Here is a 13,704-nt window from a genome sequence, read left to right on the forward strand (position 1 = left end):
AGAGACAACCTGACAATTGGAGCTCCAACTCTGACGTCCAATCAGCAGAGCCGAAATGCTTAGATGCCATTCGACTACATGGCATTTACTTTTGTTGTCTTTTCTCATGCCATCGAGTGCTGTTTTTGTTTGGACCTTATCAGTAAATAGGGAGAGCCATGTTGGCACCCCAAAATATTCCTGTTTTGTTGACCCTCTTTCACTCGGGTGACCACATTATATATATATGTATATACACAAACACACATATGTGTGTGTATATATACTATATAATACTGACCATTGCCCTGGTATAGGTATATTTGTATAATGGGTTAAGGTATAAAACCAAATATTGCCATTGGTCTAAATTAATAGGCTCTATGCCCTATCAGGAAGAGGGGTTATAATGGGAAGGGGGCATCTCAAAAACACCGCCGACATAGGGACTACAATTCCCATCAGGCAGCACAAGTACACTGGGACAACACATAGACTTTGTTAAATGGTGCGACTCAAACCACTTACACCTTAACACCAGCAAGATCAAGGAGCTGGTGGTGGATTTTAGGAGGCCCAGGCCCCTCATGGACCCCGTGATCATCAGAGGTGACTGTGCAGAGGGTGCAGACCTTTAAATATCTGGGAGTGCAGCTGGATGATAAATTGGACTGGACTGCCAATACTGATGCTCTGTGTAAGAGAGGACAGAGCCGACTATACTTCCTTAGAAGGCTGGCGTCCTTCAAAATCTGCAATAAGATGCTGCAGATGTTCTACCAGACGGTTGTGGCGAGCGCCCTCTTCTACGCGGTGGTGTGCTGGGGTGGCAGCATAAAGAAGAGGGACGCCTCACACCTGGACAAACTGGTGAGGAAGGCAGGCTGTATTGTAGGATTAAAGTTGGACAGTTTAACATCTGTGGCGGAGCGACGGGCATTAAGCAAACTCCTGTCAATCATGGAGAATCCACTGCATCCACTGAACAGGATCATCTCCAGACAGAGGAGCAGCTTCAGTGACAGACTGCTGTCACCGTCCTGCTCCACTGACAGACTGAGGAGACCCCACACTATGTGACTCTTCAATTCCACCCGGGGGAGTAAATGCGAACATTAATTTTATTTTAATTCTTTTCATTTTTATTACTATTTCATTTAATATTGTTTCTTTGTATCAGTATACTGCTGCTGGATTATGTGAATTTCCCCTTGGGATTAATAAAGTATCTATCTATTGTGTTTCCTTCTCAATTCATTTGGTATTGTCTGGCAAAATTTCAGCTTCTGTCTAAGAGTGCCTCCTTTTGTCTAAGAGTGCCTCCTTTTGTCTTTTTTGCTTCACCGTGTTTTGCATTTAGACATTTTGAATTTCCAAAAGACACTACTCCCCTATTCATTTTCATCTGGACCCATTTCTAAGAAATACACGGTTCCAAAAACGGTGTATAATGTTGCCAGTGTTGCAATATTTCTTTCTTTCCACCATCCCTACAAAAATGTTTTTAAAACTCCCAAACATCCTTTTTTAGTCCGTTCTGCGATTGTGAAATCACATGCAGAATGAAGTTTAGTGTCAGTTTCACTATAAGTGTATGGCGCGTGTCGGACCGGAATTTCATTGCACTGTGTGCGTGAGTGTTGGATTGGCACTAAAATTTTGCATTTTGGTATCGATTACAGCTTTTTTGGACCTCAGGACCGGCACCAAATAACAGAAACCCCCTGCCCTCCCCCCCATCTCACAGCTGTTTCACTCCCCCAGCCCCCACATACTCACACGACCCCTTGCTACGCCACACTCCATAAGTCGTTAACACAACTGGAACATGGCAGTTGACAGAGTGTGCCCCTAGGAGTCGCCAGAATTTATATAAATACAGTATGTACGTTGAAGACCAGGGGGTCCCACTTGGTGATACAAGCTAGACAGATGACTTACGCATATTCGAGTTAACAATCGAAGAGTGGCTCCCCCTTTGGCGTTTCAATCACTCAAATAATCGACTGAGCATGAGGTGCTTGACAACTACCATGTACTTCAGGGATCGAAAAGAATGAAATGGTACCATACCAATTTAAAAACTGGGTGTATACCGTGCTACTCTAGCATACTGAAGGCAATAACTCTGAAATGAACTCTGATGACGCAACTTTCTTTTACGAAAGCAAAACCTTACATTTTGGAAAACGTCAACGCTGCCTATAGTTACAAAGTGCAAAAGAGATAAGCCAAAATATTAATTAATGGCAGTAACTTCAATTACTAACAAATATGCAAGCAAAATTTACTCCGACTACGCCAAATCAGAATGATGCCATATTTGAATCCCCACCCTCAAATGCTATTCCTAAACTACGGCTCTGCATTTAACACAACAAACCCTCTTAAAGCTCATCACCGACCTCATCTAAACACTTCATTATGCAGATGGCCTTTTAACTTCCTGACAGGCAGACCCCAGGTGGTTCGAGTCGACATCCACACCTCATCATCCTTCACTATCAACACAGGGGCTCCACGGGGCTGTGTGCTGAGCCCTCTGCTACAAAATAATAATAATAATACATTTTATTTATTTGTAGGCGCCTTTCTAAACACTCAAGGACACTGAACAATAGATAAAACACACATTATAAACAAAAGTAAAATACAGAAGTTAAAATCCAACAGAGCAATTGTAATCAAAGAGGAAAAGCAGTCTTAAGCAAATGAGTTTTAAGTTTAGATTTGAAAAGTGAAAATGATTCAATATTTCTAAGCTCAGATGGTAGTGAGTTCCAAAGCATTCAGTTGCTCTGCTCCCCATAGTGGTAAGACGAATGAAGGGGACGGTCAAGTGGAAGGAGGAAGAGGATCTGAGAGTGCGGGATGGAAAGGCAACATGGAGGAGGTCGGACAGATATGGAGGGCCGAGGTTGTGGAGAGCCTTAAAAGTTAGTAGGAGAATTTTGAATTGAATTTGGAACTGAACTGGAAGCCAATGAAGCTGCTGCAAAACGGGAGTGATGTGGTGAATAGAGGGGGCTCTAGTAATGACGCAGGCAGGCAGCTGAATTCTGGACCAATTGAAGCTTATAAACAGATTTGCGAGAACGACCAAAGAGAAGGGAATTGCAATAATCGAGACGAGAAGTGACAAGGCTATGAACAAGGACTGTATGGCTGCTCACGACTCACACATCACGGTCTGGTTTGCTGCTCTGGTAGGCCTGACATCTAACAACAATGAGCAGGCTTACCTGGGTGAAGTGGAGTGTCGGTCACACAGGTGTCACGACGACAGCCTTCTACTGAAAGCCCTCAAGACAGAGGAACAGATTATGGACTTTCGGGGGTAACAGCAGAGTCATGGCCACCTCCTTAATATTAACATCACTCAGGTAGAGAGAGTGGACAGTTTCAGATACCTCAATGTCCACATCATGGAGGGGCTGACCTGATCCGGGCACGTCAATGCCTTGGTGAAGAAGAAACGGCAATGGCCGTACCACCTCAGAACCCTCAACAATTTCAGGCTGCCCCTCCCAGATAGTGAAGAACTTCTGCACATCCACCATCGAAAATATTCTGTCAGGACGTATCCCTGCCTGGTTCGGGAACTGCAAAGAGCGGTGTGATCAGTTAAACGCATCATTAGGTGGGCGCCGCCTAAATTTGAGGATGTCTACACCAAGCAATGTCGGATCAGGGCGAGGAAAATCAGCCAACCCAGCAATGGCTTTTTTTCTGTGCTGTGGTCAGATAAACACTATGGCTGTCTGAAGTCCAGTCAGAGAGACAGAAGAGAAGCTTCTGACCAAAGTCCATCCTCGTGTAGAATAAGGAAAGTGTCGAGGAATACAAAACGTCCTACTGTTAACTCTCTCACAAGAAGTCAGCCAGTCATTCATTTTCCAACCCGCTATATCCTAACTACAGGGTCACGGGGGTCTGCTGGAGGCTGGAGCCAATCCCAGCCAGCACAGGGCGCAAGGCAGGAACAAACCCCGGGCAGGGCGCCAGCCCACCAGAGTAAAAAATCAGTTACTTTAGTGACTGGCAGAACTCCTTTGGCTACACAATATACAACTTTTTTGCTGTAATGAAAGGCACTATAAAAATACAGCAGGACTGCCCAATTGACATTGGCAGGTTACAATGAAGAGGACCGTATTGAAATATCAATCCCTTTCACTAGTCATCATTCATCTTGTGTTGTAATATCACTGGCATTGTAATAGCAGGCTGCCAATGAAAGGCGCTATAAAAATAAAACAGCATTGCCTGTTATATCAACTGCTTACAATAAAATTCCTGAAACCCTCAAGATGGATTGTTCAACTACTGCCAGCTGGTTAGAAAATGGATGTGTGGGCTGGTATATCATCTCTGTTCACTAGTCGACATTTCCTTTTTGCTGTATTATGATGAGCCTTATGTGGTTGGTCCTAATAAAAGGCGCTATAAAAACAAAGCTGGGCTGCCCAACATCTGAAAGCTTGTTACAGAATGGATAAATGCAATGAGGAATACACTCACCTAAAGGATTATTAGGACCACCTGTTCAATTTCTCATTAATGCAATTATCTAATCAACCAATCACATGGCAGTTGCTTCAATGCATTAGGGGTGTGGTCCTGGTCAAGACAATCTCCTGAACTCCAAACTGAATGTCAGAATGGGAAAGAAAGGTGATTTAAGCAATTTTGAGCGTGGCATGGTTGTTGGTGCCAGACGGGCCGGTCTGAGTATTTCACAATCTGCTCAGTTACTGGGATTTTCACGCACAACCATTTCTAGGGTTTACAAAGAATGGTGTGAAAAGGGAAAAACATCCAGTATGCGGCAGTCCTGTGGGCGAAAATGCCTTGTTGATGCTAGAGGTCAGAGGAGAATGGGCCGACTGATTCAAGCTGATAGAAGAGCAACTTTGACTGAAATAACCACTCGTTACAACCGAGGTATGCAGCAAAGCATTTGTGAAGCCACAACACGCACAACCTTGAGGCGGATGGGCTACAACAGCAGAAGACCCCACCGGGTACCACTCATCTCCACTACAAATAGGAAAAGAGGCTACAATTTGCACGAGCTCACCAAAATTGGACAGTTGAAGACTGGAAAAATGTTGCCTGGTCTGATGAGTCTCGATTTCTGTTGAGACATTCAAATGGTAGAGTCAGAATTTGGCGTAAACAGAATGAGAACATGGATCCATCATGCCTTGTTACCACTGTGCAGGCTGGTGGTGGTGGTGTAATGGTGTGGGGATGTTTTCTTGGCACACTTTAGGCCCCTTAGTGCCAATTGGGCATCGCTTAAATGCCACGGGCTACCTGAGCATTGTTTCTGACCATGTCCATCCCTTCATGACCACCATGTACCCATCCTCTGATGGCTACTTCCAGCAGGATAATGCACCATGTCACAAAGCTCGAATCATTTCAAATTGGTTTCTTGAACATGACAATGAGTTCACTGTACTAAAATGGCCCCCACAGTCACCAGATCTCAACCCAGTAGAGCATCTTTGGGATGTGGTGGAACGGGAGCTTCGTGCCCTGGATGTGCATCCCACAAATCTCCATCAACTGCAAGATGCTATCCTATCAATATGGGCCACCATTTCTAAAGAATGCTTTCAGCACCTTGTTGAATCAATGCCACGTAGAATTAAGGCAGTTCTGAAGGCGAAAGGGGGTCAAACTCCGTATTGGTATGGTGGTCCTAATAATCCTTTAGGTGAGTGTATATCACCGTATTACAATAGGCAATATTCACCTCTATCTAGGTACTGTCATTGGAACTGTATGTCTTGCAAGACTGGTCCAAATGAAAGGCGCTATTAAAACAAAGCTGGACTGCCCAACATCTGAAAGCTTGTTATGGAATGGATAAATGGAATGAGGAATACCTCAACTTATTACAATAGGCAATATTCACCCCTCTCTCTGTACTGTCATTGGAACTGTAACATGTCCTGCGAGACTGGTCCAAATGAAAGGCGCTATAAAAATAAAGCAGGTCTGCCCCAACAGATATAAGCAGGATAGAAAACAGAGGAATGTGTGGATATAACAAACTCTTTTTTTAGTCGACTTTCATTTTTGGCTATAATGCCTTAGGCATGGTAACAGGTCTTGTAAGACTGGCCCTAATGAAAGGCGCTATAAAGATAACACTGGATTGCCTGTTATATTAACTGCTTACAATGATGAGACTTGGCCCTATAAAAGGCGCCAGACCCAATGACTGCTAATGTCAATTGCGTTTTAATGTCCCTTTCCAGGCATTACAAGTGTGCGCCTTATGAAAGGCACTATAAAATGATTGATTGATTGGCTGGCACTTGCACTGCCCAATTCCTATTGGCTGGTTGGAATATATGGATGGATGGACTGATACATCACCACTAAACAACCACCTTTTGCTCCAATGTCATTGACACCGTCCTAATAAAAGGCACTATAAAAATGAAATCCACGCAGACACTGGGATAGCATGCAAAGTCTAGGCAGGGAGGCAAAACTTGGTCCCCTTTTTACAGGGTGGCAGCTCTACAAGTGTGCCCATGTGCTGCCCAAACACAGACTGACTGCTTGCAATTATCTCCTCTTTCTGGAGGTCATCTTAAATAATAAAGTGGACTGGCTCACTGATATATGAACTGCTTACAACAAGGAGACGTGGCCTGATGAAAGGCACTATAAAAACGAAGCTGGAGCCAATGACTGCTAATGTCTTACTTCTTTCCATGGTAAATATCTGTCAATAAATATCTGCCTAAATATTTGTGCTTTAGCGTCCCCTTCCATTGTAATAGGCATTGTGGGTGCACGTCTTGCGAAAGGCGCTATAAAAATAATCAGGGTTGCCCAGCTGATATAGGCAGGTTAGAAAACAGAGGAGTATGCCGTTATATCAAACCCTTTTGCTAGTCAACGTTCATCTTTGGTTGTAATGTCTTTGCCATTATAGCAGGTCTTATGAGAACGATCCTAATGAAAGGCGCTATAAAAATAACATTGGATTACATGACTGTTATATCAACTTCTTACAATGATGAAAATCTGTCTTATAAAGCTGGCCCTGATGACTGCTACTGTCTCCTTCTTTTGTGTGGCACTTTTTACGGTAACAGGCACTGTGAGTGCACGTCTTGCGAAAGGCGCTATAAAAATAATCAGGGTTGCCCAGTTGATATAAGGAAGTTAGAAAACAGAGGACTGTAAGGATATTTCAAACCCTTTTAGCAGTCAACATTCATCTTTGGCTGTAATGTCTTTGCCATTATAGCAGGTCTTATGAGACTGATCCTAATGAAAGGCGCTATAAAAATAACATAGGATTACACGACTGTTATATCAACTGCTTACAATGATGAAAATCTGTCTTATAAAAGGTGCTATAAAAATCAAGCTGGCCCCGATGACTGCTACTGTCCACTTCTTTTGTGTGGTAAACACCCATTTGTGCTCTAATGTCACTTTATATGGTAACAGGCACGGTGAATGCACGCCTTATGAAAGGCGCTATAAAAATAATCAGGGTGTCCCAGCTGATATAAGGAAGTTAGAAAACAGAGGACTGTATGGATATATTAAACCCTTTTAGTAGTCAACATTCATCTTTTGCTGTAATGTCTGGCATTGTAACAAGTCTTGTGAGACTGGCCCTAATGAAAGGCGCTATAAAAATAAAACTGGGCCGTCTGACTGTTATATCAGCTGCTTACAAGGATGAGAATTGGCCTTGTAAAAGGTGCTATAAAATAAAGCTGGACTGAATGACTGCTAACGTCGACTCCTTTCTGTAGTAAATACCTATTTGCGCTTTAATGTCTCTTTTCACGATAACAGGCATCGCCAGTTCACACCTTATGAAAGGCGCTATAAAAATAAATCAGCATTGCCCAACTGATATAGACAGGCTAGAAAACAGGAATATGTTGATATATCAAACACTTTTTGTAGTCAACATTCATCTTTTGCTGGCATTGTAACAGATGATGAAAGGCACTATAAAATTAAAACTGGAAAGCCTGAATGTTATATCAACTGCTTACAATGATGAAAATCTGTCTTATAAAAGTCGCTATAAAAATAACATTGGATTACATGACTGTTATATCAACTGCTTACAATGATGAAAATCTGTCTTATAAAAGGCGCTATAAAAATCAAGCTGGCCCCGATGACTGCTACTGTCCACTTCTTTTGTGTGGTAAACACCCATTTGTGCTCTAATGTCACTTTATATGGTAACAGGCACTGTGAATGCACGCCTTATGAAAGGCGCTATAAAAATAACCAGGGTGTCCCAGCTGATATAATGAAGTTAGAAAACAGAGGACTGTAGATAGATAGATAGATAGATAGATAGATAGATAGATAGATAGATAGATAGATAGATATGGATGTATTAAACCCTTTTAGGAGTCAACATTCATCTTTGGCTGTAATGTTTTTGGCATTGTAGCAGGTCTTATGATCCTAATGAAAGGCGCTATAAAAATAACATTGGATTACATGACTGTTATATCAGCTGCTTACAAGGATGAGAATTTGCCTTGTAAAGGGTGCTATAAAATAAAGCTGGACTGAATGACTGCTAACGTCGACTCCTTTCTGTAGTAAATACCTATTTGCGCTTTAATGTCTCTTCACGGTAACAGGCATCGCCAGTTCACACCTTATGAAAGGCGCTATACAGATAAGTCAGGATTGTCCGACTAATACAGACAGGGTAGGAAACAGGAATATGTTGATATATCAAGCACTTTTTGTAGTCAACATTCATCTTTTGCTGGCATTGTAACAGATGATGAAAGGCACTATAAAAAGCCTGAGTGTTATATCAACTGCTTACAATGTCTTATAAAAGGCGCTATAAAAATAAAGCTGGACGGAATGACTGCTAACATCTACTTCTTTCTGTGGTCAATACCCACTTGCACTTTAACGTCCCTTTTCCAGGCATTATAATCGTGCGCCTTATGAAAGGCACTATAAAATGACTGGCACTTGGACTGCACAATTCCTATTGGCTGGTTGGTAAATAAATGGATGGATGGACTGATATATCACTGCTAAAAAAATCACCTTTTTGTTGCAATGTCATTAACACTGTCAATGGCTGGTCTTAATAAAAGGCACTATAAAAATGAAATCCACGCAGACATTGGGATAGCACGCAAAGTCTACAGGTAGGCAAATCCCAGTCCCCCATGTTGCAAGGCAGCAGTGGTACCAGCAAAAATTGATTAACTAGTGCAATTATCTCCCCGTTTTGGGGGTCATCTTGAATAATAGCTGGATTGGCTCACTGATGCGTCACCTGCTTACAACGATATGAAAGACGCTATAAAAAAATAAAGCTGGACCCAATAAGTGTGGTAAAGATTAATTTGTACTTGAATGTCCCTTTCCTTGGTGACAGGCATTGTGAGCGCACGCCTTATGCAAGGCACTATAAAAGGATCGATTTGCTGGCACTTCATTTGCACTTTTATTCGCGATCAGCTTCCATGTCGTTAGCGATGTCGGTTATATGATATGCTATGATTAAGTCCAAATCCATGGAGTGATGACCGTCTCTAAAGATTCTTGCCTTCTCGTTCGCTCAAGGGCATTTCGCACAGCAGGAAGACGCGGGGGCCAGGAAAGAAAAAGACATTTTGGTTCAAAGTTCTCGTGAAGCGCATGTAAATGATTGCCTTTTTCTAACCTGAACGGCTACTGCCTATACTTAATAAATAACACGAACTTTTTATTTGTCTTGTAGATGTTCGCGAAAGCGGCAGCCTGGTGCCAGCCGATGCGTACGGTCGGTCAGATCAAAAGAGATTTGCTGATAGAGTTATGGGACCGTTTGCACGCAACGGGGAAGGACGAATGTATGTTGAAAAAAAGAAGGGGTGGAACTTGGCAGCAGAGAAGAAGGAAAGAGGAATCTAGAAAAAAAGTTTTAAAATGATAAGTGCGCTGATTTATTTGAGCTGTTCTCCTTTACGCAACTCCATCCGAGCGGGCCTCCAGTCCAACGCTGCCGAGCTCAGAAGCCTGTCAGGACGGACTGACGGACAGGCGGCCGGCAATGACTTGGCAGAATTAGCTCTTCTTATTAATTAGTGCCTTGATTTGGAAATCGATTGTGGACTCGATGTGATCGGAGTGGATGGAGAAGTTGGAAAGTCCTGGCTGTGGAGTGTGTGTGTGTGTAGGAGGGCGGATGGTAGTTGGGGGTATCCAGTCGAGAATCGTGAACCGGACCCACGGGGCGACATCGTATGGCTTGAACTGTAAAAAAAAGAGCGTCATCGGAGAGAACTGCACTGTGTCTTCCTGAGGTGCCTTCCGTAAGTTTGGTCACCTTCAATCCCCTTTAAATCCGATCGTGACAATTGTTAAGGGTGCCGCGGGCGCCTTGTATAGAAAAAGCTTAAATGTCAAAGCTCGGGCTGGGAGAACAAGCCATTATATGTTCCATGCGACTGTTGTCGCCCTTGGGACTGCCTTCCCTGCTCAGCTAACTTGCGTCACGGGAGATGATGATGATGATGATGATGGTGATAACGATGATGATGAAATCAAACGCACTTACCTGTTGCGTTTTTGGCAACTCGAGCTCCATCATTTTCTAAGTTCCGGTACAATCGATTCTTATCAGTCGTAAAATCCTCCAGAATGTGATCCCCTCCGCCTCCAAATAGAGAAAAAGTATCCAAAAAAAACAAGCGTCAAATATACGAAACGAATTTGCCAAAAATAACGAATAAAATAAGGCCAGCCGGCCTTGTTCGTTCTTTCCGGTCGCTGTTATGTGTAGCTTCTCGCTTCTCTAGGAGAAATACACAGAAAATCCCAGGAGCGCAGATGAGCCGGCCCACCGGTGCCGCGACAGCCAATCAGAGGCGGTGTTCGTGCGCAGCCGCTCCTCCGTCTCTCTTGGCTGCACAGAGACTGGCCCCTCCCTCAGTACAGAGCGACTTGCACGCCTTTATCATGAGTTCTGCACAAGGGCTCGGCGCGGGGTGGGGGACTTGAACTCAGCTGCTGATAATGGCCTCATGGCCGCGAGGTGGGCACGTTTACTTAATAGAAAGAGCATCTTGACAGCTGTGGGCATCGGGACTTTTAAATGAAGCGAATTTGGCCTAACTGTTTACTTGCAGAAGCCTTTCCCCATGGCGACTTTCAAGATTTACTTGCCTGAATCTATCAGCCGCTGCCCCGTTCTCATTAAATGTGTTTAAAATGTAGTTTTCTCTCAGGTTCTTTGTTCCTTCCTAAAATATGCCGTTAGGATCCTTTAAAGGAGGACGTCTTTTTTTTTTTTTTACAGGATCTGGATACATTGTATATTTACATTTATTTGCTTTTAACCACAGAGACTTACAAAAGCAGACAATATAATCAAGTAAAATCTTGGGGGACTGTTTGGGAACACGGGTTACAAGACAAGGGTAGAAGTGAAGAGTTCGGAACAAGATGCTGGCTTTTTACAATTCCTAGGATACTAGAACCTCACAGCTAATATCATTTTAGTCAGAAATTCATGGGGTGAGAGAGTCTTCAAACACTTCTTAAACACATTGAGGGAGTCAGAAGTTGGAATGGAGGTGGGCAGCTTGATCCACCAGGTAGGAGCCACCCGCGGAAAGATACTCGAAAGTTGGCATCACCAGACGTTGTTCCTCAGCAGACCTGAATGGTTGAGAAGGAGCAGAGCACCCCACATGTGTCTCCATATATAAATAGGTGCTGACCTATTGACTACTCTATAGGAAAACATCAAGGATATGAACATTTTATGTGTCACTACAGGGTGACAATGCAGTGATCTGAAGACAGGAGTGACGTGCCCACCTCAGCTGGTTGAATACCGGCTCATAATACCAATCATCTGTGGCGGCCTGGTGACCACTGCCAGCACAGAGTCTAAACCAGACATGACAAGGCCAAATATTGGACCAGGAGTTGTGCTGCACACTCCCATTAGGTACAGTCTGATCTTGTGGATGTTGTATGGAGAGAATCTGCAAGGCCGAGTGACAGTAGCAACATGATCAGTAAAAGACCCCAAGGTTGAATATGGACTTGGAAAGTGTTAACGAGAATGAGATGAGCTGAAGAGAGATGGTAGTTGGCAGAAAAAGGGTAATGATTACCCAGGGCCCACTTGGAGGAGGACCTCAAAGCCTGGAATGAAAAGAACATGTGATAGACATGGATATTGAGAGGAAGTGTGATAGACATGGACGTTGAGAGGAAGTGTGATAGACATGGGCATTGAGAGGAAGTGTGATAGACATGGGCATTGAGAGGAAGTGTGATAGACATGGGCATTGAGAGGATGCATACGTTTAAGGCCCAGAGCTCTGTGCTACACCCCTGGATGGGGTGCTGAAGAGACAGACGAGCTGGGGGCAACAAGAAGGTCCCTCTTTACCTGGTTGAGCCAGAAGATGGTGTTCCTTCATGGAGGTTGCAATATCAGTGAGACATGCAGAGACTTCTCATAAGAAAACAACAGGCACTGGTACAGTACATAAAACCATAGGATAGATGGTGGGGCCTAGTAAGGAGGCGCAGCACCCATTCTCGGGGCACCCCTTTGCTTGCCCAGTTTACCCTTACCCTCTCTCCATGGCAGGACACGAGGTAGGATCTGCCCAAAAGGTTGGACCCAAACCACCTTAAAATGCATCTGTTTACTAAACCCTTTGAAAAATTGTGATTCGTTAGCCTTTTCTGGTAAAAAAAAAACTTGGGATGAGACTGCGACGAGCCGTAAACTTTTCAAGAGAGACACTTTCACGTCCCGCGAGACGGTCGAGTCGCGCCATACTTACAAATCTTTGTAAGCGAGTCTCGTGATACACATGCAGAGCAGGTTAGAGATAATGGATGTAGGAAAATTCGGAAGTCTCAAGAAAATGAGAGTAAAGCTCACATTACCACAGAAACAAACGGAAAATATTCCTCGGTGAAATAAGGGAACAGCAAAAAGAGATCAAATAGCGTTTGAGGATGTCTGGGGGAGAAGAGAGACAAGGCAGTGACTTTAAAACGCTCAAAGCGCCACACGAAATGCAAATCCCATTGTATCACCATTAAAGAGGGGGTTTCGGAGGACCTTGGGGTGTGTTCAGCCCCCCTCTTCCCAATGGTGCATAGTGCTTGGCTGGGCAAGGGGATGGCAAGTAAAGCGAGCCCCCTAGTATTGTTAAATCTTTTTGTTATGCTTTGTACTGTGTGCTGGGCTCTAAAATGTATTATTATTATTTTTCAATTATGGTGGGCTGGCGCCCTGCCCGGGGTTTGCTTCCTTCCTTGCGCCCTGTGTTAGCTGGGATTGGCTCCAGCAGACCCCCGCGACCCTGTAGTTAGGATATAGTGGGTTGCATAATGGATGGATGGATGGATTATTATTCAAAACTCTTCTGCAGAGTGTAAATGTACCATGTGAGGAACTGGAATCCCACCCAGGTTCTGGTTCCTTCGAGGATCTGCATAAGCTGTTTGATGGATATGCATGGTGACCTCACAGAAGGGTTGAGAAAGTCCAGAGAAGAGTGACCGGCCTAAATAGGGGACCACAGAGGGATGAGAAATAAGAACCGACTGACAAGAGCTAAATCCTCTCAGCCAAAGTAAGCAAGGATTTGGGCCAGAAATGCTAATCCCCAGCATGGGTCACATCCAAACTGTGTTGATCACCTCCTGCGTGCAAGAATTTGA

General features: G+C 43.8%; 1 protein-coding gene across 1 annotated transcript in view; it reads right to left on the reverse strand.

Moving 5' to 3' along the window:
* The window catches only part of LOC120531884 (nuclear factor erythroid 2-related factor 2-like), a 64,817-nt gene extending 54,000 nt beyond the window's left edge, over positions 1–10,817 (reverse strand). The window contains exon 1 of the mRNA XM_039757711.1: positions 10,565–10,817. Within this exon, the coding sequence (XP_039613645.1) occupies positions 10,565–10,597 (33 nt within the window). The 5' untranslated portion in view covers positions 10,598–10,817. The remainder of the gene's footprint in view (positions 1–10,564) is intronic.
* Positions 10,818–13,704: the final 2,887 nt, after the last annotated feature.

The sequence above is a fragment of the Polypterus senegalus genome, chromosome 6 (assembly GCF_016835505.1).
Source record: "Polypterus senegalus isolate Bchr_013 chromosome 6, ASM1683550v1, whole genome shotgun sequence".
Lineage (NCBI taxonomy): Eukaryota > Metazoa > Chordata > Cladistia > Polypteriformes > Polypteridae > Polypterus > Polypterus senegalus.